The following is a 27,570-nucleotide window of genomic DNA, read 5'->3' as shown; positions in this document are numbered from 1 at the left end:
AAAGGCATCTTTACAGGATGAGTAATGGTCTTGGCTATCTCTGGGCTGGGGTCTCAAAGGTCACTCCTTGCTCCCTAAGGCTGAAAAGCTGTGGACTTCGGAATGCTAGGAAGTGCAGATACCCTCTGCACTGTTCACTCTTCTCACCCAGAATTGAAAAGGACAGACATAAATACATGTATCACATACATAAATATATACATATTTACATGTATAATGGTAGAATTAAAGGAAACATAAATACATATATGTATATATACATATATGTATATATATATATATAATTTCCTCCAATAGGACTTAAGCTCCTCATGAATAGAGATTGTTTAATTCATTGTATTTTTAACCCAACATACAGCACAGTGTCTGGCACATAGAAGGTACTTAATAAATGCTTGATGACTGGTTGATTGATAGGAGTCAAGTGAAATCATAATAAAAAGCAGATTTTCTGTCTTCTTCCCTGTTCACTGGCATTTTGAGGTGTGTTATGGATCTTTTTGTTTAAATGCAGAGTACTCTCCTTTTTTTTCCCTCCCAGTCTTTGGTATAATGAGGAAGTTCCAAAACTTTTGCACTTAGGCTGGTTGAGGGAGGAATGCTTAGAAAAGAGATGGAGTATATCCTGAATCTAATTATCTTCCAATGGTGAATGATTCTCTCCCCACAGGGTTCAATTGGGGAACTTCTGTACTAACCTTCCACTGTCTACAAAAACAGGCCCTACCATTTCTTTATAGTAGAAGGTTCTAGATTATCTTTTTTTTTTTTTTTTTTAAACATATGGACCCGGAGAATATACAAGGTGAGTGGTTGAGATAGAAAAGACAGAGTTAAAATTTTCTCTGACCAGTGGCCCAGCTTTATAATTCATGAGGCCCCAGCAGGGTCTCTAGTAGCTCCAGCTGTTTTCACATCTGGAGTAATATGGCCTAGGAGCTCAGCCAGTAGTGATGGTGTATAGACAATACAGTTGAAGGGCAAGGCAGTCCCTGAAGTCCCCAGGCTACTCCCTAAAACCTGATGGCTTACATTCTTTGTTAACCTCTATGGTTTAATCAGGGTCAAATTGAGTAATCTGGGTCACCTACAACTCTGGAGGCTCTTCATGCTCTTGGCAATGATTAATTAAAAAATGTAGACTTTAACGGAAGATAATTTTTTAATCATACTTCACCTTATTATGTAGAATCCAATATAAATTTTTATATAATAGATATATGAAATAAAATTATTTCTCTTAGCAGTTAAGACTGACTTTAGCTATTCATCCCTTTACTTTCTTCGTTTTCTCTTAACTCTCAAGCAGGCCTGAAGCCTTTTAATTTTTCTTGATTCCTTTCTCTTGTATCATTCATTTACTCTCTATGTCTTTGATGGCAACTGGGATCTTCCACTTAGAATAAAGTGAGGAGAAGAGAAACCTCTTTGGAAGGAGTGTTGATTAAAAAGCTGGATGCTAGTGCAAAAGAAAACCCTTTGTGGAAAGGTGAACATTAAAAATCCTAGAAGAGTAAAAAGTAGAAAGTAAAATAATTGACTTTCTAACCCCCTGATTTGGCTAAACCTATGGCAATCCAGTTTGTTTCTTTTCAGAAAAAAAGAGGCAGATCCCTCAGGACATTTAGATTTCTAGAGAATTTTCAGGGTGAAGATGAAGATGGAGAGAGGTGACAAAAAGAGTGGGATAAGAATAGGAAGTGAAATGAGAGGGCTCCAAAGGAAGAAGAATCCATATTGGCATGAGACTATGAGAAATAGTGGCAGAAATATTAACTCATACATACCAACTCTTCTTGTTAGTGCTCAGTTCTGACGGACTTTTTGTGACCATAGGGTCTGGTTTTCTTGGCAAAGAGTGGTTTGCCATACCCTTCTCCAATATGTTTCTACTTTTACAGATGAGGAACTGAGGCAAACAGGGATTAATTGATTTGCCCAGGATCAATCAGCTAGTAAATGTCTGAGTTGGGGTATAAACTCATTTCTTCCTGATTCCAGTACCAGTGCACTATCCACATTACCACCTAGGTGCCCTCACACTCACTTTTACCCCATCACAAATGAAGGGGAATAATACCAGCAATGGCATCATTTTTGCCTCAGTCTTTCCCCACTCCACTCAGCTATGAAAGTGATCTTCCTAAAGCACAAATCACTTTACTACTAGAAGCTCCCTATCACCTCTAGGATAAACCTTATCCCTTTCTAGTCTCTTTACAATTTATTCCCTCCCACAAAGTCTGAGATCCTGTGAGATGGTCTCCTTTGCCTTGATGTCTGGAATTCATATACCCTTCTTAACTTCCCTGAAGTCTCAGTAAAACTCTCACTTTCTTCGAGAATACCTCACCAGTCCTTCAAGTTCTTAGAGCCTTCCCTCTGAGATTATCTTTAATTTACCCTATATATACCTCAGGCTGTGAGCCTTTTGAGAGCAGGGATTATCTTTTGTCTTCATAATCACAGAGTTTACCACAGTGCATGGCAGTTAGAAACTGCTACTAGCCTGACTCATTGAAGAGAATAAGTGATTTGTCCAGTGAGTATCTATCAGAGGTAGTATTTAAATAAATCTTTAAACCACAGGCTGGTCTTCTACTCCCCATTCCTGTTCTACCATATTATCCCTTGGACATACGATGGGGATGGCAGTGAAATCCCTAGGATAGAGATGAGGGATTTGACAGTAGACCCCTACCAGAGTTGGAAAGTCAGTATAGTTGCCAAATTCTCTTCTCCTTTGGGGAATTCCTGTATGGAGGAAGAAACAATGATCTAGAGATTCCAGGTATTATTAAGATCTATGAAGTCTTGATAAAGTTGCTCTTGAGGCAGCTAGGTGGCACAGAGCTCTAGGTCTGAAGTGATTCTAGCCAAGTATAATTTAATTTAGTCTCTGTCTCAGTTTTATCATCAGTAAAATGGGAATATAATAGCACCTATTTTGAAGGATTGTTGGGAGGATCCAGCACTTAACACAGTGTCTGGCACATAGTAAACACTATATAAAGTTTGGCTATAATTATTATGATTATTATTGTTCCAATTTACTAATTGTGGATGCTCTGGAATATGCAATAAGGCACTTCTGTAAGATCTTGAATAACTCCCTTGGAAAGGCACAGAATCTCAGAGTTGGATGGGATTTCTGTGACTGAATTCAACTCAAATCAGAACCAAAAATCACTCTACAAGTTCATTGAGTTGTTATCCAGTCTACTTGAAGAGCTGTAATGAAAGGGAGTCCACTCCCTCTCAAAGAAACTTATTCCACTAAGAATACCACAAATCCACCTGACTTGTTAATGAGTTTTTGCTCAAAAGTGAGAGCAGGCTGAGTGAAGGGGAAGGGAAGTAGGGCATTTAGGTCAGAAAGGGTCTCTCCCTCCCTGAGGCTATTGCCCTGGTTCACTTTTCCAGAGGCACTGCCAAACTCCTTCAAATCACAGCAAAAGGAGAATTTCTTTGGAAACTTTGTAACCTACCATTAAAACAACTGTGTGTAGGAAAGCAATCGTTTGTCCTAAATAAGTGACTTATGACTGCCCTTGGTACTCTGGATTTCTTTTTAATTACAGGCCCGTTTTAAACATACAAACACACAGGGCCTTTGAAAACTTAAACTCATTCTTTGTATAGATATTCTCCTGAATACACACACACACACACACACACACACACGTCTCTTCCCCTCTCTCTCTCTTTCTCTTTTAACATGTAAACATTGGTCTCTTACTCACATACTAAATTTCAGCCCCTTATCCCTCCAAAAGGGAGAAAATCCTACAATCAATATGTACCACAGAACTCTTTCTTCACCAGGGCTTATAAATAAGTCTGTATTCAGGTTACTTTGATGAGGAAATTTAAAAAGGAAAACTTGTCTAAGCTAGTGAGTTGGGAGACCTCTGCTGTGCCCTATGTCATTCAGGTGTGCACAAGAGCAGAAACAGTAGGTACATTATGAAGCCTTTGTGATTATTTTGTACACCTACCTACAGCGCCTCTCCCATACCTCCTGTTATGTACAGAGGCATTGTCCCTTTTCTTTCTGCTTCTTCAATCAGTGTTTTGGAATTCTTGAATCATTTCAGAGGCAATCTACCCCCTCGAAGACTATTTAGCATCATGGAGGCTAAGTGCACCCTTCCAACATCTATTTTCTTTCTACTTCTTTTTCCTGGATTGGTTTACAAATAGTGGAAAATTCAAGGGACAGGTAGATGACCTTAGGAATTGATGCCTGAAATCAGGATTTCCCTGACCATTTCTAGTTTAGGTTAAGCTTCCACAGTGATTTATTATTCCCATTACATTTATAGCTTCATCTCCAGCTCACCAATGTTCTTAAAATGTAGCTGGTAGGAACAATCATTTCTCTCTTTCTCTCTTTCTCTCTCTCTCTCTCTCTCTCTCTCCTCTCTCTCTCTCTCTCTCTCTCTCTCTCTCTCTCTCTCTCTCTCTCTCTCTCTCTCTCTCTCTCTCTCTCTCCTCTGTCTCTTTTCTATCTCTCTGTCTCTCTTTCCCTCCCTCTCTCCTCTCTCCCTCACTGTCTCTCTGTGTCTTTCTCTTCCCCCCTCCCTTCACCGCCGCCCCTCCTCCCCCCACTGTTCTGGAAGGGAGGACCGCGATAGTCTTCCTCCTCTCTCTTGGTACCTTGGTTTAAAGAAGATATTACTGCTTTAGGATATGGGGTGTGGGCTTGTGTGTGTAAAATATAATTTGCATAAGAGACAGATACAGAAAATCAGAGAAAGAGACATAGTCCTTTTCTTACAGTCTCTGAACCGACTAGATAAAGGTCACCTACGGGATAAGAAAAACACAGGAGAAGGCACCAGCTGAGAGCTTTGACTGGGAACTACAAGAAGAATGTTCCCAAACTTCACGAAGTACCATTCGATGGCAGAAGTAAAACACCTACCGGGGTCTGGTGGGCTATTATTTAGGGAGAATGGGAGGCAGCATCCTAGCAACCAACTAATTTACCCCTTGTCCACGCTCCCAGCTAGTCTCCCCTCCCTCCCAGCAAAACACAAGAGGCCAAGTGGCTCTCGGCTGTGTAGGCGGGACCCAGTTCTTCAGTCGCCCCAGGAAGCTCGGGGGCTGCAAGTGATGGGAGGGGAGGGGAGGAAAGGGGAGGGCCTCGATCGGCTCTGTCTAAGCTTGTGCTGGCCCTTTAAGAGGGCTCGCCCTCTGCCGCGCCGCCAGGGTCTGCCTCTCTGCGAGTGGCTGCGGAGGCTCCAATAAGCGTCCCAGCGCCTCCCCGCCAGGCCCTGGGCCACAAATCTTAGTCTTCTGCACTTGACAGCGATTGTATATAAAGCTCCCAGAGCGCGCGCTGCTCGGGGAGACACAGGTAGGAGTTGGGGGGAGCACAGTGTGCGCTCAGTGCTTAGGGAGCATTTTAATCCCTCTCTTCCTTCCCAAGCCCCACAGCTGTTGCTCCTCCAGCTGGGTGCAGCCGTATCACCCCAAGAGCGGGGAGCTCTCCTTTCTGGGACCCCTTCTGTGCATAGTCCCCGGCGCCATGCTCTTGTTCGGCATCCTTGCCCTGGCCCTCGCAGGGGCCCCCGCTTGCGGTACGGACCCCGAACAAGAGATTGTGGTTCCCATCCGGCTGGACCCGGACATCAACGGGCGCCACTATTACCGGCGGGGTCCCGAGGACTCCGGGGAACAGAGACTCATCTTCCAGATCACCGCCTTCCAGGAGGACTTCTACCTACACCTGGCTCCCGATGCCCAGTTTCTAGCGCCCGCGTTTGCCACTGAGCATCTGGGTGTCTTCCAGGCCGGAGTGTCTGGGGACTCTCCCGACCTCCGCCGCTGCTTCTACTCAGGGGATGTGAATGCCGAGCGAGACTCTTTTGCAGCTCTAAGCTTATGCGGGGGTCTCCGTGGTGCTTTTGGCTATAGGGGCGCAGAGTATGTCATTAGTCCCCTGCCCAACGTCAGCGCGCCTGAAGCGCAGCGCAACAGCCAAGGTGCACATCTCCTCCAGCGCCGGGGCGCCCCTGGCCGAACCCCGGGGGACCCGACCTCCCGCTGCGGGGTGGCCTCGGGCTGGAATCCGGCCATTCTGCGTGCTCTGGACCCCTATAAGTCCCTTCGGTCAGGCTCGGGTGAGAGCCGGCCACCCCGAAGAGCAGGGCGGGCCAAACGTTTTGTGTCCATTCCGCGCTACGTGGAAACACTCGTCGTGGCCGATGAGTCGATGGTGAAGTTCCACGGTGCGGACCTAGAACATTACTTACTGACACTGCTGGCCACTGCCGCGCGGCTCTACCGCCATCCCAGCATCCTCAACCCCATCAACATAGCAGTGGTCAAGGTGTTGGTCCTCGCAGACAGAGACAAGGGGCCCAAGGTCACAGGCAACGCGGCGATGACCTTGCGCAACTTTTGCGCCTGGCAGAAGAAACTTAACAAAGTAAGCGATAAGCACCCCGAATACTGGGATACAGCCATCCTCTTCACCCGGCAGGTGAGTTCTGGGCTCTCTTTAATCCCAGATATTTCCTCTACCCCTGGGCTACCAGCAAGTTTCTTTTAATTGGTTTTTTAAAATCTCTTTGGAATTTAGGCATTCTTCCCCCTCTTCATCCTCCCGTCCCCAACTAATCAAATTCATTTCTGCAGTTTTAAGCTTTATTATCTGTGACCCACTCCAATTCTCTCTAGTTCGGATTACTGCCCCATAATCCCTAAGGGTTCGGGGAGGGGGAGAAAGGGAAGAAAGGGATTTCCGTTTATTTCAGAATCTTGCAGCCACCTCAGTTCCCTACTTAGCCTCCGCCCTCTAACTAGGTTGAGTCCCCAGGTCACGTTTTGGCAACGCGCTTTGAGGAGGGTTGGTGCTTTAGGGAGGTGTTGCCCCAAGTGGCCAATCAGCGTCTGAGCAAACCCTGGAACTCGATGGGCTGGAATTTGGGAAAACCGATGGCTAGTTTCCAATTCTCACTGAGGCCGAGAGGAGGCGCTCTGAGGATGGTTGGTGAAGAGCTTTCAAGTGCTGGAGCCGTTAATGTGGGGGTTCAAGAGTCCTTGCCCTGGCCGATCTCCTTCCATTGGTCAGAAGACTGGAGAGTGACAGTCTCAGTGTTAGCAAACTGGGCCCTCTGCAATGTTAGGGCTAGTATGGCATCCTACTTGCATAGGATTCGGATGGAAAGAACTGCTGCCATCCTTTCCTTCTGGGCATCAGTCAGTGCAAAGAACAGTTCCTCCCTAGCGCCCTGGGAACGCGCGCGGTCAGATTCATGTCTTCTGCTGCTGCCTTCTCTTAACCTGCCTTTTGTGGGTGAGTCTGTTTCGTTCCCTAAAGGACGCGTCTGGCTTAGAGCAGGCTGTTTAGCTGAGGCACCTGTTTGTTAGGTGAGGTGCCTGGGTTCTTTCTCAGGACCCGGAGAGCAGTGGAAGTGGGAGAGGTCGCATCTGATGAGCATTCACCTCTGCACCAGGTTCAACTCTTGACTTTGGCTCCACAGGGCACAGAAGTTCATATCTGTTTCCCATTGAAACTTTTAGCCCTGCTTTTAACATCAAAGCCCAAAAAGCTGCCTTTGTTTACACCAGTGTTTGAAGTGGACAGATGGAAGGAAGAACTTGTTAGGGAAGGTATATTGGCAGGGAGGGGGAGAGGAATGCTTGCAAGGGAGTAGAGAGCTTCACAGGTCAGGACAGCCACTGTGGTTTAAAGCCATCTAGTTTTGGATTTTGAAATCCCCGTGCCACCTAGGGGTTGGTTCTTCTTCCCATCTAGTGGAGTTTTCAGGGAGCAATCAGAACCAAATCTTACATCGTTGATGCTTTCAAGACCAAACCAAAGATTAAAGATTTCCATACACTGGAGGCTGACCCAGGACTTCAGTCTTTGGGCAGTGACTTTATCACTAATCCTTCTTTCACTTCCTATAGAAATAGAAATACTATGGGAAATTCCCTCCGCTGGTTCAAGAACTGGCAACTTTCAGTCTTAGAGAGTTTCCTTGGAATACCAAAAAATAAAATGATTTGCCCAGTATCACCCAAGCCAGGAGGTTTCAGAGGGTGGGCTTGAACTGTTTTTCTGACTTTATTATACTGTGCTTCCACTCCTGGCCAGAATATCTGTGAATAAGAACTTCTTTTAGCAAACTCCTCCCGCCACCTGGTTTCTCTTGGGAACTGCTTGGCCTGTGGTAGTTCTTTTACATGAATTCTTTCGGACTAGGAAAGTCTGTTGCATCTGCTGGGCTCTTACACTATTGACTCATTTGGGGAGACCATACAGGGAGTGTCTCTGACCCATTCATAAAACCCATCTCTACCCTCAATTTGGTGAGAAATAAAGCCAGTCCAAGAAGAGGATGCCTATAACACACCAAGCAGCTAGAGTTACTTTCTGCTTCTGGGCCTCCAACTCATTAACTCTTGCTTTCCCTGTGAAGGTCACTTAAGTGCTCCAAAGTAATGGAGTTTCTTCTCTAGTGCAGAGCCAAAACAGATTTTTTTGGAATCACTTTGTGGAGAGCACAGGTCCCTCTGAGTATTTAGACCATGCAAGACAGAGAGATCTTGACCTTTGAAGGAAAAGAAATCAAACTGAATGGATCAGAGCTTCTCAGTGATGTGTTACACCCACGACTTGACCCAAGATGTCATGTTGATCTTGCATAATGGATACAAGATGTATATATGACCACTTTGGTTGAAAGCTGTGGCTTCCAAACTGCCTTTCTTCAAGAAGTTAGAGGGCAGGACTGGAGAGAAAAGAAGCTCTGTTGGCTGTTTGGTCATCAAGGTATGTGCCTGAGACTAAAGTAATCCCCTTCCCAGCAAATACTTAATGACTTGTTGCATTCTAAGGGCTTTACCTAGCCCCTCATTCCTGAACCCCCAAGGGCAAGTACAGTATGAGATGAGCGCTCCTACCAAACACAGCTGTGCTTTCTGGACTCTGGCAGCCGAGGTCTCCAGAAACCAGCGGATTGAGCCAACTACCAAAATACTTCAATATAAGAAGTGGGCTTGTGCTTTCCTTTGTAAGAATCACTTGGACTGATCCTCTGAGTTCTGAAGTCTTTCTTTAGGTTCTGTTTGTGGTATTAGCAGTATATTTATATTTGGATGAATTTCTTTTCTTTTCTCTCTTTCTCTGTCTCTCCACCTTTAAAAATACTTGATCTTTAATATTAACTCATTTAACTAATAGTCAATTTCTTCTAAATAGCTAACTCTTTGAATTTTTTTCTCCCGTGAAATTTTACTATTCTAGAAAGGGACAGATGAACAAAGCATATTTGATGGAGCTGAATATAAAGCACAGTCTTTGCTTCCCTACTTCAAGTTGCCACATTGATGGCGAATCCTTCTGTATCTCAAAGGAATTAACAAGGTGATAAGTGATGCTTATTTATTTTGATACAGGTTAGTGACTGGGTGCTTAGGGCTCACATCTTTTTCATGAAGAATTTGTGAGCATCAGATAATGGCTTCCAAAGTACAAGAAGTGACTGATTAAATTATGATTTGCTTGTAATAGGAGCTTCCCCTGAATAAAATCCAAGCTTCTGTATCTAAAGCTGATGGGTTGTCTTGTCAGAGGATAGTGACTTTTTGGACCGTGCATAGCATAACCACTGAGAAGAGAAGACCTTGGAAGGATCTGGAGATATTTGGGCTGACTGATCATGGAATAAACATAGCAGATGGTGGCGCATATTCTTCGTGAAGACAGCTTGGTGTACAAATGTCACAAATCTGATGTTGCAGAAGGAACCACAGATGTTCTCCTTGTGGTCATGCTCTCAGAACTAATTTTTCCCTATTTTTGCAGTGACTAAAGACAGGTGGAGTAATCCTCTGACTTCTAGCAGGTGAGGAATAGCACTGTAGTCATTTTGAATGAAAGTTTCCCTAGTGGGGAGAGAGTTTTCCATGCCTTTTTGGTGTGCTGGAAAGTGTGGAGTCCTGCTGACTTAGCCAGACCTGCTTCTGTCTTTCCCTTTTACTTTGGGCTAAACATTAACCTAATGCCACCATTATTAAAGTTTGGTATGGGTCCTTGACCTCTGTTGACTTTGGATGCAGCCGTGAGAAGCATGTGCTAAGGGGTTGGGCACCAGGAATTGCTGTGCTTCCCTGGCTCTTTGTTGGGAATGGGGAAAGCATTTGTAGGGTACCTTACTATCATGTGCCAGGCACTGTACCAAGCAATTTTTGCAAATATTATGTCATTTCATCTTCATAACAAACCTTTGAAGATAGGGGCTTTATTATTTCCATTTTACAGTTAAGCAGATGAGGTAAGCAGTGATTGCTCAGGGTCACAGAGCTAATAAGTGTCTGCGTCCAGATTTATACTCAGGTCTTCCTGATTTCAGGTCCAGTGTGTTACCAGCTGTCTCTGTTGGGGAGTCCAATGGGAAAGGAACTAATTTCTCTGCTTTATTGGAAATGTTTAGATTTGATTCTTCTTCCCCTACCAATTCTTGCTTAGCATTGGTGTCTTCTGACATTTTGTGTCCTGGAGATCTAAGGTTTTCTATTTATTCCTTCCTTTCTTAAATTGCCTGATATAATTTTGCTACTCTTTTTTTCTCTTCTTTTAGTTCTTTTCTTCTTAACTTCCTAACTTTCTCTTATACTTTTTTTTCATTTTTGTCATTTTTTACATCTATCTATTCATCCATCCTTACTTTGATTCATTAGTTCTCTCCTTGTATTTCATAGACTGGAGTGTAGCTTCACATTTACCTTGGGAGAATTTTGTCCAAATTCTTACAGCACACTTTCATATATATATATATATATATATATATACATATACATACATATATATATATATATATACACACACATATACATGCATGCATAAATATTTATATATATGCATATATACATGCACACACATAGCCACCTACTGTTGTAGTTCTTTATATCATTATTGTTGTTTAACTCATTTCAGTCCTATCTGACTCTTCATGAACCCATTTGGGATTTTCTTGACAAAGATACTGGATTGATTTGCCATTTCTTTCTCTCAGTTCATTTTATAGATGAGAAAACTGAGGCAAACAGGGTTAAATGATTTGCCTAGGATCACACTACTAGCAACTATCTGAGATCAGATTTGAACCCAGGTCTTGTCACACTTTGTTTCTTCTAGCTATTTGTGCACATGCCTTATTTTTCTTATGAAATTTTAAGCTCCTGGAGTACAGACTGGCTTTAGATGTTCCACATACTCAGGACAGGACTTAGCACGTGGTTCAGTAGAGACTCAGTGACTTTTGGATGAATTGGTGGTAGCTTTTGGTGACCTTCTTTCTTTCTTTTTTTTTTTTTTTATTAATTTTTTATTTTATTTTATAATTATAACATTTTTTGACAGTACATATGCATGGGTAATTTTTTACAACATTATCCCTTGCACTTACTTCTATTCAGATTTTTCCCTTCCTCCCCCAACCCCCTCCCCCAGATGGCAAGCAGTCTTATATATGTTAAATATATTACAGTATAATTTAGATACAATATATGTGTGTAGAACCGAATTTTTTGTTGCACAGGAAGAATTGGATTCAGAAGGTAAAAATAACAGTTTACACTCATTTCCCAGTGTTCCTTTTCTGGATGTAGCTGGTTCTGTCCATCATTTATCAATTGGAATTGGATTAGTTCTTCTCTATGTTGAAGAAATCCACTTCCATCAGCATACATCCTCGTACAGTATCATTGTTGAAGTGTATAATGATCTTCTGGTTCTGCTCGTTTCACTCAGCATCAGTTGATGTAAGTCTCTCCAAGCCTCTCTGTATTTCTCCTGTTGGGTGACCTTCTTTCTTGCCAGAGCATACTTTTCTACTTGTGCTTTTGATTGCATTTCTTTCTGTCTCTTCTGGGAGCTTTGCTGAGAGGGGGTCATTCCCTCTACCTCTTATCTTATTTCCAGGCTCTCTATTCACTCCCACTGTTTTAAAATATGTCCATGTCTTTCCTCTCTCATCTTTTAACAGAAATAAAACAAAACATAAAAGGTTCGTCTGAGTTTACCATCTTTTCAAGCTGTTGTCTTCTACTTGTTCTCACTATCAAACTCTTAGCCAGAGCTGTCTCCTTTCACTGCTTTTATGTCTTTACCATCAGTTAGTTTGCTTTCTGCCTTTTGACTCCAGAAGGCACAGTGGATAGAGAGCCAGGCTTGGAGTCAGAAAGGCTCCTCTTCCCAGGCATTTCCTTTTGCCTCAGTTTTCTCATCTGCAATTCGAGCTAGAGAAGGAGATGGCAGACTGTAGTATCTCTGTCAAGAAAACTCCAAGTTGGGTCACAAAGAATTGGATGTGCCTGAAAATGGCTATACAATGACAACTTTCCTGAAACTAATCTTTCAAAAGTCATTGGTGATCAATGATTTCATTTTTTAAATTGGATGGGCTTTTTTCAGACCTTATCCTAAATGTCCTCTCATCAGCTCTTGCCACCCTCAATATTCTCCCTCCTCCTGGGCTTCTGTGATACTTTTCTCTCCCAATTCTTAGTTTCAGACTTGCTGCTGGTCACGGTGACACTTGCGTGTAATCCATGCTGCTGGGGAAGCTGAAGCTCCGATTCAGGAGTTCTGAGCTACAGTGGAGCTAAAGATGTTTGGGAGTCTGCATTAAGGTCTGACATCAACACCAGGAGCACACGGGAGTGCTATTTAGGAGGGGCAATTTAATGCAGATTAGAAAAAGGGAGCAGGTTAAGACTTCTGTGTCAGTTGATATTGGGATAGAGCTTGGAAGTGACAATTGTAACGACCTGGACAAGACTGGGAGATCTAATCTCTAGAAATCTTCCGGGAAAAACTCCCTCGTTTAGGTGGAGTTCTGAACATGTCACTGTCTCCTTAGAGATCTTTCGTAGTTCTCTCTTGCCTTAGTCTGGCATTTAAAGCTCTCTGCAATCTGGCTTCTTCAGTCCAAATGGAACTGTCCTTCACTGGACGTTCCATTTTCTGCCCATACGTCTTCTTGGGTGCCATGCTCCATTCTTTGAATGCACTCCCTCTTCATCTTTCAGAATCCTTATCTTCCTCCAAGAATTAGAACAGGTTTCCCTTCCTCCCAGAAGTCTCCATCCATCTCTTGCTCCCCCTTGCCCATTTCTAAAGTCCTCTTACTCTCCAAATGACCTTATATTGCACTTAATTGTTCTGTGTGTTGTATTCTTTCCCCGCCCTGGTCAGGTTTCTCACCGCACTTGTGTCATGTTTCATCCCGGGATTCTCAGCTTCTAGTAGTGTCCTGTACAAGGTCAGTGCTTTGTAACCATGGTTGTTTGGGTGCTAGTCTACCTTTCTTCCCCTCTAATGGATCATTCACTCAACTTTCCAGGGTTGAGTCAGCCTGTTGAGTGGAGGAGGAGGGAGTTGAGGTCTGGGGCCTTTCTGGCACTTTAGAAAGTGAGCCGGGCACTCTGCCACTGGGGCCCGGACCAAAGGCCCCAGGGAAGGGAGGGGCTCAGGAGAACAGCTTGTTTAATCCATCCCTGAAGTTAGCAGATGGGGTTCACTGCAGTAAACGGGGTCAGTGTGTCAGTACAGGTGTTGGGCAAGAAGCCAGGACCTTGGCTAACCGGAGAAGCACGGATCTGTGCAGAGACTGTGCTTACTGCCTAATCCTCCCATTCCTCTCTCCCCAGGACACAGCCCTCACTTTTTAACTAGTACCAGCAAGTATCCAGGGAGGGGGTGAGGGGAGAGCAGTCAGCCCTAGTAAGCTTCTGATTTCCCTTCCATTTTTTTTTCCAAGAGGAAGGTCAGGGGGGCATTCCTGAAGAGATGCCTTTACAGACCAACCCATCTTTGGGGCTCACCCTTGCCAAAGTCTGTCCCAGAGGACACTTTAGCTTTTCTTCAATCTTCACTTCCTCCCTGCAGCTATCTTTATGGTCTTATTTATTTCAACCTCTCTCCTATGGTACCATTCTGAGAACCAGCGATTAAAAGGCCAATGAAAACTAATCCTCCAATAGAAGTGACTTAGTTCTGTTCTTTGGGGTGAATGATCCATCTCCCACTTTACTTCTCCCTCCAAGCTCAGATGGCAAAGAATTATAAAATTCTTTTCTTTTAACAAGCTATGCCCCCCTTTTTCCTTAAGAATTACAAATGGAAAAGAAAATGTGTCTTTGGGCCTTGGATAAGGAAATGTAAAGATCCTGGATAGCTAGGAAGTCCTTAAAGAGGACTTGGACATTTTAGTATTTTATAGTCTCTAAGTAGGTTGAGGACTGGAGCAAATCACTTGGGATGGAAGTTACCCTTGACCCTAACATTTTAATTCAAGGGAAATAGAATTAAGTGAATGAATAAATCAGTAAGCATTTAGTAAACTTATGATATTTGTCAGAGACTGTGGTAGGCTTCAGGGGATAAAAATATAAATGTGCTTAGCATGGTGTCCATCACACAGTAGGCATTTCCTAAGTGCTAGTTGACTGACTCATCTCAAGGATTTTAGATTCTATTAGGGAGAATACAGTGCCTTCAAAGATAAATAAATATGGGATGGGATCAGAATACATAAAACTAGAGGAATCAGAAAAGACCTTTTGAAGGATGTGGCTTTTGAGTTGAGTCCTGAAAGGAGTGAGGGTTCCAAGAAGGAGAGAAGGGAAGAGCAGTGTAGGAATGGAACACTGCTTATGTAAAGGCATGGAGGTCAGAGATGAGATGTTGTGTCTGAGGAACAGAAAGGAGTCCAGTTTGGTTGAAGTATAGAGTTGTAAGGGAGGAATAATATATAATCAACCTGGAGAGATAGGCTGGAACCATATTATGAAGAGTTATGAAGGTCTGGGGTGTTTGTATTTTATTTAGAGAAATCACAAAAGCTTCTTGAACAGGGGAGTGACAGAGGGTCAAAGGATGACAGATCTTCAATGACCGTTTAATCTAATAACTTCATTTTATAATGATCACATACCCAAAGTCACTAAGTAATAAGAGTCAGAGGGGAGATGGTGAAACAGAAGCTTTAGGAATATCGATTTGGGAGCTGGTTTGAATGGTTTGGAAAGAGGAGAAGCACAAAACAGATAGGTGAAGGTCCAGGTGAAGTGATAAAGGCTGGAGGTGAGTGAAGGAAGAGGTCAAGGAGGTAAAATTCATAAGACATGGCAAATGATTGGATGGGGGGTCAGGGTGGAGTAAACAATTGATTATGTTTGAGGTGGTGAACCAGCATGACCAGAAAGCAACTACAATAGAAACTGGGAAATTAGAGAAAGAGCCAGATTTAAAGGTATGAATAAATAGGCTAGGGAAGTAGTGATGGATAGAAGAAAAAGCTTTAGGTAATGTGTGGCTGCCTGATGTGACCCCAGTTTTCTCCTTTATGAAATGAAGTTATTAGATTAAATGGCCATTGAGGTCCCTTCCCTAAGTTCTATCATCCTTTGACACTCTGGTACTCCCCTGCTCAAGAAGCTTTTGTGATTCCTAATTTTCTCTAGGATAAAATGCAAATACTTCTGACCTTTAAAATTCTTTATGAAGTGGTTCCAGCCTATCTCTTTAGATTGATTACATATAATTTGTTACTTGTGATAGACAGGGGAAGGCAGATTTGTATTTTCAATTGATACCAGTCATTCAATTTATTTCATTGACATTTCTCTGGGTAGAGTTCCCCAGAGGATCAATTGTGTATATAATCTAGGGACACTATGATTTCCGGAATTAATTTGCTTTGTCCAAATCTGTTCAACCCGTAAAAAAGGTCAATTTCTCAGACTTCTTTCCTTTTGGAGGAGTAGAGAAGAAAATAAAAATTCAGTAAGTAGGAATAGTCTTCCACTTAAGTTCTACTTTAGGACCTTATAAGTTAAATGGCAAGTCCAATAATTCAATTCAACCAACACTTTTGGTACCTTTTATGAATGAATGAATAAGTGAATGAAAGTCCTTGCTATTAACCAAGTACTATGCTAAGTGCTACAAACACAAATACAAATGAAAGATAGTCCCTGCCATCAAGGAGATTTTTATTCAATAGCATTTTATTTTTTCAATTACATGTAAATAATTTCCAATATTCATTTTTGTAGATTTTGAATTTTAAATTATTTTTTCTTCCTCCATCCTTCACTTCCATGCTCCCCAAGACAGCAAGCAATCTGATGTAGATTATATATGTACAATGATTTTAAACATTCCCAAATTAGTCATTTTGTGAAAGAAAAATTAGAACAAAAGGGAAAAACCACAAAAAAGAAAAATCAAATAAACACACAAAAAAGTGAAAATTTATTTAGTGTTCCCTAGTTTTCTCTCTGGATGCAGATGGCATTTTCTATCCCAAGTCTATTGGAATTGTCTTGGATCAATATATTTTTGAGAAGAGCTAAATCATATAATCTTGCTGTTACTGTGTATAATGTTATGGAGCTTTTTAATGGGGGAAATGATACATATGGGAATGATGACCAGGGAAGTGAATTTTGGTTTGGGAAGTTACAGAGATGATCAGTTGGTACTATTGTTTTGATTATTGTACCTAGAGCAAGAGGTGGGAAGGGAAGAGATTAAGTTCTTGTCGGTAGAGAAAATAGCAAGATAGCCCCTGGGCTAGATGGGATGTTAAGCTTTGTATGATCCAGGAAGGCTAAATATAGCTGGCCAGGTGCATTCACTCATATGCTTATCACTCCAGACAGCTCTACCTTAGGGCAGGAGTTCCAGAGCTGTGAGTGGCTTAATTCACTATACCAGATGCTGAAGGCTTAGCTTGCAGAAGATGAGTTCTGGCAGGACTCACAAAACTAGAGAGAACTGGCCAATGAGTGACTGTAATTTGTCACATGAGGACTAGTCTGATTAAATTAGAGAGATTCATCACTTGAAGAGCTACTGTAGGGTGGTCCGTTTTTCCATCCATAGCAACTCAGGAAGACCATTCTGTAAGACAAGTTGGCGTACTTTTCAGGCTAGAATTAAAGTTCTACTATATATGTCCTCTCATTAAATAAGTAACATTTGGAAGGTAATTTAGTTCAGTGGCTGGCATATTTGATTTACTTATATTCCCATTATATAAATTCCACTTTATGTTAAGAATTCTGAAAAAAATCCTATATATATATATATATATATATATACTGCACAAGAAAAATCAAATCAAAAAGGAAAAAATGAGAAAAAAAATACAAGCAAACAAGAAGAAAAAGAGTGAAAATGCTATGTTGTGATCCATACTGTTTCCATGGTTCTCTCTCTGGGTAAAGATGGCTCTCTTTATCACAAGATCATTGGAACTAGCCTGAATCATCTCATGGTTGAGAAGAGCCATATCCATCAGAATTGATCATTGTATAATCCTGTTGTTGCCACGTATAATGATCTCCTGGTCCTGCTCCTTTCACTCAGCATCAGTTCATGTAGTCTCTCCAGACCTTTCTGAAATCATCCTGCTGGTCATTTCTTACAGAACAATAATATTCCATAACATTCATATACCACAATTTATTCAGCCATTCTCCAATTGATGGGCATCTACTCAGTTTCCAGTTTCTAGTCACTACAAAAAGGACTGCCACAAACATTTTTGTACATGTGGGTCCCTTTTCCATGGAGACAATTTTCAAACAACTATGTATAAACAACTTGTGTAGGAGACATATTGGAGCTTTCAGTTCAGCATTAGCGCTAAAGGAGATCAGGAAAGGCTTCCTGCAGAAAGTGGAACCTGAAGGAAGCCAGGGTGAAGTGGAGGGAGAGGAACTGAGACATGGGGGACAACTAGGGAAAATGCCCAGAGTTGGTAGATGAAGTATCTTATGTAAGACATAGCAAAGAAGTCAGTGCTCCTGGATTGTGAAATATAAGCTGAGTAGGGATGGGGTGTAAAATGCAAGAAGTAAGATTTAAGATTTAAGAAGACTGGAAATGTAGGAAGGGTCCTGGATGTGAAGGGCCTTTAGAGCCAAACAGAAGGTTTCATATTTGATCACTAAAGCCTTTGGGGACTCACTGCTTGAATTAGCAGATGTATGCTTTGTTTGGGAAAATCAGTTTGAATGAGTGGAGGATGGACTGGAGGGGTGAAAGACTTGAAAAAAGGAGACTAATTGGCAGATTATAGAAATAGGTCAAGTCTGAAGTGGTGGGGCCTGTACCAGAGTGATGGAAGTGTCAGAGGAGATAAGGGAATGCATAGGAGAGATGTTGGGAAAGTAGAAATGGTAGTACTAATAGGAAGATAGGAAGAGGGGAAGGATTTTGTTTTGTTGGAGGAAGATAATGAATTCAGTTTTGATCTACTTTGGGGGATCCTGAATTACTTATAGCATGGTTGAGCAGTTGGGTGGGTGCAGAATAGAGCTCAGGACTTGTAGTCTGTAATATTTGAGTTCAAATCTGACCTCAGATGCTTAGTAGCTATGTGATTTAGCACTAAGCAAATCACTTAGTCTCAGTTACTAGAAGTGTTTGCTGGAGGTAATTGCTTGTGGCTGAAGTCCAGGATGGGAATGTATAGCAAGTATGTACCTGTGTGTGTGTGTGTGTGTGTGTGTGTGTGTGTGTGTGTGTGTGTGTGTGTATGTAGAAATGTGAGCTATACTGATGAATAAATTGTAGCCAAATAAGAAAAGCCTTTGGAAAATGATGTTTCAGGGCTGTGTAGATTCCTAGGTCACCAGGGGCCTTAGGAGGAGGGACCAGAGAAATAGATGATATAGGAACAATGGAGATGGAAAAACCATCCTGTCTGGACTATTCCTTCTGGGGCCATCCTGAGAAGGGGACAGCAGCAGCAGCAGGGAAGATAAATGGTAAGTGAAGCAAGCAGGAGGACTGCCGGGGAGTTCCTGCCAGCCCTTGGGAGCCATAACGGATTCCATTCTTGAAGACCTGGGACCAGACAGAAGGAGTTAAAGAAATCAGAGTGCATTTGGAGTTCAGTCCAGATGGGCAGAGGCATTCAGTGCTGTATGTGAGGAAGAGCTAGAGCTGGATGCTCCTGGGATTCTGAACAACTAACTGCCACAGGCCTTGAACACACAGATAAGGCCTTGTGCTTGCCCATCATGCCCTCAGAGGGATCCAGAGCTAGTTTGAGACTAGCCACTCCCTGTGATGATGTGAGTTCTTGATGGACAACAGTCCTCAGCTGTACCCAGGCCCTCATGAAGCTGGTTTGAGCCCCGGGAATAGGGATTTCTTGATGGAAAGAACAGGTTGCTCACCAGTGGAGGAAGGCTTTTGTGGTAGAACAGGAAAACCTCTTTTCCTCCCTTTAGTGCCCTGAGGCTTTTCTAGACACAAATCTTGGTTGATTTTTCCTAATAGAAGAGGCAGAGCATGGAAGATCCCAAAGGGCAGGTTATCCCCAAATCTTTGATATTTTGAGTTGGGAACACACTGTGTGATTGTTTTGTTTAGTTCTCCCAGCATATTTAGCCTAAATAGAATTCATTAGGGCAATATGGGAAGTGATTTTTATTCTTTTTTATGTGACTCTTTATTTCCCACTGCTACCCTCCTAGAAAAGACCCTTATTTGCACCTATCTGCACTATTGCAATAGCTTGCTAATCGGTTTTCCTCTGTCTGCTCTCCCCTGTCTCTCATCTTGTACAGGAAGGGGGGGAATGAGGGAAAGAGAGGAGAGGGAAAGAGGAAGGAGGGAAGGAAAGGGGAGGAAAGAAAAGAAGGAAGTAAGAAGAAAAAGAGGGAGAAAAGAAAGGAAATCAGGAAGAAGAAAAGGGAAGGAAAAAGAGACTGAAGGAGGAAATGTAGGAATGAAGAAGAGGAAGGAAAAAAAAGCACTTATAAAATGTCTATTATGTGCCATTCATAGTTCAAAACATTTTACAAACACCTCATTTGATTATCACAACCATCCTGGGAGCTAAGTGCTGTTATTGTCTCTGTTTTATAGTTGGGAAACATGATCTAACTTCTGGCTTTATAATAGCTAGAAGAATCTTTGTTCTGTATAGATCTTCTCTTAATACTTCCCTGCTCAAAATTGTTAAGTGACTCCTTATTCCTCAAAATATAAGGCATAAACTGTTCTGTCTGGCAGTCAAGGCTCTCCCTTATCTAGCTCCATCCTATCTTTTTAGCCTACCTTATATTATTCAGACTTTGCTTCAGTCAGACCAGACTCTCCTCTGTTTACCGAGTCCTTCTCATGCTACCTCTATGCACTTTTTTATGTTGTCCCTCTACATGGAATGAATACCCTTCCTCTCCCTCTTTGCCTCTTGATTTTTCTCTATAGACTCTAAAGCCCAGCTCAAGGATCAATAAATAACATCTCTTTCTCAGGTCTTATATAACACTTTAGATAGCTCTTTTATGAACTTATCATATTATATTGTGTTATTGTTCTCTATATTTGTTCCTTCTGAGAAAGGGGGTGATGAAGAGGATAGGAGTCAGGAAAATCTGGATTCACATCCTCCCTCTGATACATATTGGTTGAGTAACCCACAGGAAAGTGACCTGCATCTGTGGAGGAATTACCTATATAAATGTAACCCAAGTTTCCAACTAAAACTGGGGTTTTTTGGATGCTGCTGCTTAAGTGGGACTCTTTATTGGTGGAAAGAATGGTGATGCAGGACTGATTTTTGACAATTTTTGACAAAATAGATTTTTGATTTTTGAGGGGTGGAGCTAATCCTTGAGCTTAAAAGGAGAGACATTTTTCATTCTTTCTTCAAGAGTCACACATGGTTCCAATCTCTTCAGGATTTACTCAGACAAGTAGAAGAGAGAAAGACTATGCAAGCTGCAGATATGAAGGGGAAGTCAGTTCCTCAAAATGTCCCTGATTTCCAGCTTTTTTCCCTAGAGGCTTTAGGGAATTTTCTCTTGGGGGAGAATGAAACCTCTCTCTTGATTGTTTCACTCTTGTGTGTTTTCTAGTATGTTTTAATCTGTATAACTTCTCTAATTTCTGTTTACTATCTGCATGGATAAATGAGTTTGTTCACCATTCACTATTTGTGATTGGTCTATTGTTTAACCCGCATTGGTGAGAAGGGCTCAAGCTGGTGAGTGTAATCTTGGCAACCTACCTTGGCAACCCTACTCCCACGTGAGCTATTAGGAAAGTGGCTTATTGTTTTGGAAATGATTGAAATGATTTTACCTCTAGACCAGCAACATTTAGAGGCAGATAGATATAATTCTAGTCCAGTACCTCTTTGTAGCCTAGAAGAAAACACCCAGCCTGGCTTTTTTCCAAGGGCTTCCCTGGCTCTCCTCTTTAGTTATCTTATTGGCTTTCCTCCTCTGGGGCAGTCCAAATCAATCAATCACCATTTATTAAGTGCCAACTATGTGCCAAGCCCTGTACTATCTAGCCATGCTTCCCAGGAACTACTTACCTAAATGTATAGATATCCCACGTACGCATGCCTAGATGAACAGCACACCTGTTTTTGCCAAGGAAACTTCAGGTCTACTCCCTGCTCCTATATTTGTGTCTTATCTCCCAACTGCATTCTAAATTCCATGAGGATAGGGACTGTATTATATAAACTACATCTCCCCTAGATGATATCATAGTACTCTTCACATGGTAATTAGCTAATAGATATTTGTGGTGGTATATGAGAGAGTGAGTGAGCGTGTTGGGGGAAGAAGAGGCTATAAACTGGTTCAGGAATCATATAATTAGTAGGAGATGATTTTTCCACCTCTGAACAACTCTATGTGTTTACCTGCTCAGGTATAATTGCATAAGAATTGGGTGTACTTGATTGGTTATAGACTTACAGATAGATGGATAGAACCTTTTCTCTAGAAGGGATTTATCCACCATGACAAGAAAAAAGTTTTCTTTTTTTAAAGTCTCTGCAGGAGAATTCTGAGTTCCAGTGTCTGTTTCCATCTTAATTGTTAAGTGATCCTAGAGATGTACATCTGTCCCTGCTCAGGGACAGGCTGAGATGGGCTGCCGAAGGGAGTGGGGGAGGAGCAGGCATCCAGTCTGGGAGACTGGTATGGCCAAGATGCTTGCTGAAAACGGGCTCCTCCCCTTCTTCCCTAAAAATACAAAACTCTATTTCAAGCCACTTTTATTGGAAAGGGAACAAGGAAAAAAGAAAGGATGGAGAATCATGGAATGTTGAAACTGGCAGGGGAAGACTTTCTTATTGAACCCCTTCCTCATTCAGAGGTCCAGAAAGGAAGAATTACAAGCCTGGGGTTGCCCAGCTGTGACTCTGCTGCTTGCTCTCTGTGTAATTTATTGGCAGGTCCCATAACCTTTCTGAACCTCAGCTACTTCAGCTGCTCTAAATGGCCTTGGGGGACTTAATGGGCAGCTTGGTGGCTCAGTGGGCAGGGTGCTGGGCCTATGGTCAGTAAGACTCCTTTTCTGAGCTCAAATCTATTCTCCGACACTTACTAGTTGTGTCACTTCACCTTATTTGTCTCAGTTTCCTCATCTACAAAATGAGCTGGGGAAGGAAATGGCAAATCATGCTGGTATCTTTGCCAATAAAACCTAAATGGGGCACTGAAGAGTTGGACACAATTGAACAACAATAATGTTATTATTTGTTGCATGACTGAGAATCCAGGTGTCCCGATTCCTCAGCCAGCATTCTTTCCTGTACTTCTCCATCTCCATCCTTTCCTTCCTCTCTCTTTCTGGCTTTGGATATTTCCTATGACTAAGTGCTGGCTAGATTGGCAGTTGGGAGTAACATGCAGAGGAGTTCAGCGAGAGATATTTTTGATGTGGATTTTATAAAAGCCCATTTTTTAATGCAGGAAAGATATCATTCTTTGTGACATAGAGGGATTTGCTTTGTGATGTCAGGCCATAGCAGGGAGCTGTGAAGAATCAGAACTTTCTTGGATAGTGATGTGCAAGACCTTGCCTGGGGTTCACAAATTATCCGAGCTGTGCTCCAGGAGACTCTTACAACCTGGTCTGTGTTATTTATCTCCTTTCGGTCATTTGTGTAACAGCTACCCTCACCTACTCTACCTCTTCATGTGACTTCCCTCCTGGGATGCTGATTCCATCACAGAATTCTGGGACATGGGAAGCTCTTGGAGCTGTAAGAATTCCCCGCTGTGGGCTCTGTAGATCGCTGTGCATAAGCCACCAGAGTCTGCCTCAAGCCATACTTTTCTTTTGTCTATATCCAGAGACAGTTGAGTCATTAGAAAATATTAGCACAAGGTCATGTGAACCCAAGTTTGATTGCTCAACTGATAAAACTTGGAGAAAGTTGAATTAAATCATGATATACGCCTCCTCCCACTCCCCTTTCCCCAATAAGGAAAATGGGATCAAGGAACAAGAAAGAGCATAATTAGCACAACTGGGGTGAGGAGAGTTCTGGGACTCTCTTCTCCTGCTAGGAAATAACTGTGTGTATGTGAAATGCATATTCTTCCAAATTCTCTTCCCTTGCATAAATAAATAGGAATTTCTGTGTAAATAAATAGGAATTTCTGTGAAGTTGATATGTATTGCTGTATATGGGGCAGAGAGGAGGATTCATATCTCTTGAGTTCAAATCTGGCCCCAGCTATATGACCTTGGACAAGTTACGTATTCTTGTTTGCCTCAGTTTCTCCTTCTATCAAAGGAATTGGAGAAGGTAATGGCAAACTACACAAGTATCTTTGTCAAGAAAATCCCACAAAAAGGGGTCATGAAAAGTCAAATATGACTGAAGGGATTGGATGTATAACAGTTTGTTGTTCAATCTCTTTGATTTTAAATCTCAATGCAAACAGAGAAGACTTTCCTGCCAAGTGCTTTAGCAGCTCAGAATTCATCGTTTCTTGTTATAATCTGCATTAAGAAAAAGATTCTCTTGAATTCCTATAACCAAGTGGAGTTATCTCTCACTTTTGGCTCCCCTTGCCTCTGTCTTAACTGAACTAAAGCCTCATCTGGCATGGAGGAGAAGGATTTTTCTTGGTGTTTGGTTGGCTAAAGGTCTAGCTTTCTAAGTCATGAAGATCTGATAGAAGCTTCTTTTTAAAGTTTTATTTTATTTTTTTTTAAACTTTTTTAAAATAAAATTTTGAGTTTCAAATTTTTTCCCTTCCTTCCTAAGATGATAAGCAACTTGATATAGGTTATATGTTTATGTAATCATGTGAAACATATTTATATGTTAGTTACATTGTAAAAGAAGAAATAGAACAAAAGGGAAAAAAAAAAAACTGAAAAAAAATAAAGTGGAAATAGTCTGCTTCATTCTGCCGGGGCTTCTATAGCCAAAACAGTGGCTGAGGAAGGAGAGACATACCCACCTCCTACTTTGTCTCGCCTCTTTGTATACCAGGGCCTTAGCCAGCTGAGGAGACATTGCTCCAGCAGCCTAGAAGGTTTTTTCTACATAAAATGACTCTCTGGATTTATTTTAACCTCCTAATTTCCTCCAAGAATAGTGCCCCCAACAGGAAATGGGCAGCCCTTTGTTGGTAAGCCACAAAACACCCATCACAGGGCTAGCCACCATCTCTTTAGCCCGTCCCAACGCTCTTGATGTCTGTTCTCCATCCTTTCTGGCCTCCCTCCCCTTCCTGCTTCCCCAAGATGGCTGTTGTCTCTAACTTCGGGATCTCTCCATTGCAGGATCTGTGTGGTGCTACCACTTGTGATACCCTGGGAATGGCTGATGTGGGCACCATGTGTGATCCCAAGAGAAGCTGCTCTGTCATTGAGGATGATGGGCTCCCGTCGGCCTTCACTACTGCCCATGAGCTGGGTAAGGCTGAGAAAGGGAGAGAGGGAGAGAAAGAGAGAGACAAAGAGAAGGAGGGAGGGAAAAAGAGAGAGACAGAGAGAATGAGGAAGAGGGGAGAGAGAGAGACAGAGAGAGAGAGAGAGAGACAGAGAGAGAGAGAGAGAGAGAGAGAGAGAGAGAGAGAGAGAGAGAGGAGGAGAGACAGAGAGAGAGAGAGAGAGAGAGAGAGAGAGAGAGAGAGAGAGAGAGAAGAGAGAGAGAGAGAGAGACAGAGAGAGAGAGAGAGAGAGAGAGACAGAGAGAGAGAGAGAGAGAGAGAGAGAGAGAGAGAGAGAGAGAGAGAAGAGAGAGAGACAGAGAGAGAGAGAGAGAGAGAAGAGACAGAGAGAGAGAGACGAGAGAGAGAGAGAGAGAGAGAGAGAGAGAGAGAGAGAGAGAGAGAGCAGAGAGAGAGAGAGAGAGAGAGAGAGAGAGAGAGAGAGAGAGAGAGAGAGAGAGAGAGAGAGAGAGAGAGAGAGAGAGAGAGAGAGGAGAGACAAAGAGAGAGAGGAGAGAGACAGAGACAGAGACAGAGACAGAGAGACAGAGAGAATGAGGAAGAGAGAAGAGAAGAGAGAGAGAGAGAGAGAGAGAGAGAGAGAGACAGAGAGAGAGAGAGAGAGAGAGAGAGAGAGAGAGAGAGAGAGAGAGAGAGAGAGAGAGAGAGAGAGAGAGACAGAGACAGAGACAGAGACAGAGACAGAGAGACAGAGACAGAGAGACAGAGACAGAGATAGAGAAAGAGGGAATTTTACTCCTGGCCTTATCTGGGTTTGCTATGAATATTCCAAGGGTCAGAGCCTGATCTCTGGTTTGTTGGGCTCTCTTCTGTTTTAGCACTTGGGCTCAGGGGAGCGTATTTCGTACCTGTAGAAGCACACCTATCCTGGGGCACTGAATGAGCCCTCCATTGTGCATCATGCTTTTAGGGAGCACTGTGAGGAGATGCAGAAAGAGGAAACTCATGGCCGTGGGTGGGGGTAGGAGATTGGCTGGAGGCATAAAAAGCACTGAGAACACTCTGAAGCTGGTGGAAATGAGTAGTAAGTGACTGGGGAAGGAGATCTCACCATCTTTCCCCCGTCACCCGGCCTCCTTCTCTCCGGCTGCTTCCCGGCCGGACTTTCCACTTCGGCCCCAGCCATGGGAACTCCCCCCAGAAGGCCATGGTCCATTTTTACCCTGTATTCCTTCTCCTTATTGCTGCCCTGACTCAGAGGTCTGCTTCCCCAGCCTTAACAAGGGCTTTCTCCTGTTTCGCCCCCCAGGTCATGTATTCAACATGCCCCATGACAACGTGAAGGTGTGTGAGGAGGTGTTTGGGAAGCTCCGGGCAAACCACATGATGTCCCCTACCTTGATCCAGATCGACCGCGCCAACCCGTGGTCAGCCTGCAGTGCCGCCATCATCACTGACTTCCTGGACAGCGGGCATGGTGAGCACAGGCGGGAGAGGGAGGCCTCCGTGGCAGACGGGGCCTTACGGCAGTGAGGAGACCGTTTATAAGCTGAAACGAGCCTTATAAGGATGAGCTCTTATACTAGTAGCTTATTGGACCAGAGTTCTTCTGACTCTGACTATGGGCTTCGGACAATCGGTTCTGGGACCCAGTAGAAAGTTAACCATCCCAGTCACTTTCCAACTGGGTCTGACTCTTCTTGACCCCATTTAGGAATTTCTTGTATGTGTTTTCCATTTCCCTCCCCAGGCCATTTTGCAGATAAGAAAATTGAGACAAACAGAGAGAAATGACTTGGCCAGGGTCACACAGCTAGGAAGTGTCTGAGGTCGGATTTGAACTCGGGGGAAGAGGAGTTTTCCTGACTCTGGGCTGGGTAGCACGACCTAGTTCCCTGTTCAAATCCTAGCTCTTGCTCTTCCTGGATCATCTGGGGCAATTTTTTAATCTCATTGGGCCTCTACTTCCTCATCTCTAAAACAGAGTTGGACCAGAAGGCCTCTGAAGTCCACTTAGATCTATAATTGTATAATTTTAGGCAATGCTCGGTCATGTTTTGGTACATTGTGCCTCTGTTCTGGATTCAGAAAGGTCACAACTTACTTAGCTCCTAGTTTTAGTCCAGGATAGTTCTTTTTGTGAGAAGAAAGCTGTTTTTTACATTGGAATCTCTTATAAATGATCTTCTCAGGAGTCAGGAAAAGAAAATTGTCTATGAATACTCACCTTGCTGGAGAAAGTAGCCATAATACAAGATGAGTAACAGTAGGAAACATGCAGATGTTTATAAACGTTAAAATCTAAAAGAGGAGCCAGGAGTAAAAATCCCCGAGTTGTACGGAGCTGGGGAAAGTATGGGTAACAAGAAAAGTGAACTACAGATCTTAATGCAAGGTGGCGGACTTTAGCACAAACATCATTGAGACTTGCTGGAATAAGCCAATAGCTCTGAAAGGAGAGATCCAGTTCAGAAGAACTGGACAGTAAAAGCATTTGCCCGTGTGTGGGATATCAGGACATGTGTTGATGGGAGACTTCAGCTATCCCATATCTGTTAGAGTTCTCTCTCTACCAAAAGCAGAGCGACTAAAAGCTTCTTTTTTTTGCCTTAAGTATAATTTTATCCTTCAGAAGTAACAAAAGGAAATTTTATTCTGGATTTGATTCTGACTAACAAAAGAGTTATGAGATTTTGGGGTAAAAATAATGAGTATCTAGTGGGAAGTTACCATTTTATTTTTGAATTCATGAAAAAGAATATTGTGATATATGCATCCTACATTTAAAGAGAACAGATCTCAAAAGCTTCATAGTAAAAATAAGAATACCATGAACTGAAATTTTATAAGGGAAATTAGCCCATG

At 42.6% G+C, this 27,570-nt stretch overlaps 1 protein-coding gene across 1 annotated transcript in view; it reads left to right on the top strand.

The window, feature by feature from the left end:
* The first annotated feature begins 5,356 nt into the window (after positions 1–5,356).
* ADAMTS15 (ADAM metallopeptidase with thrombospondin type 1 motif 15) overlaps positions 5,357–27,570 on the top strand; it is a 38,327-nt gene continuing 16,113 nt past the window's right edge. Inside the window, exons 1-3 of the mRNA XM_074303786.1 lie at positions 5,357–6,490; positions 24,596–24,728; positions 26,015–26,182. Of these exons, the coding sequence (XP_074159887.1) occupies positions 5,534–6,490; positions 24,596–24,728; positions 26,015–26,182 (1,258 nt within the window). The 5' untranslated portion in view covers positions 5,357–5,533. The remainder of the gene's footprint in view (positions 6,491–24,595; positions 24,729–26,014; positions 26,183–27,570) is intronic.

The sequence above is a fragment of the Sminthopsis crassicaudata genome, chromosome 3, assembly GCF_048593235.1.
Source record: "Sminthopsis crassicaudata isolate SCR6 chromosome 3, ASM4859323v1, whole genome shotgun sequence".
Lineage (NCBI taxonomy): Eukaryota > Metazoa > Chordata > Mammalia > Dasyuromorphia > Dasyuridae > Sminthopsis > Sminthopsis crassicaudata.
This window is presented reverse-complemented; position numbering and strand designations above follow the sequence as displayed.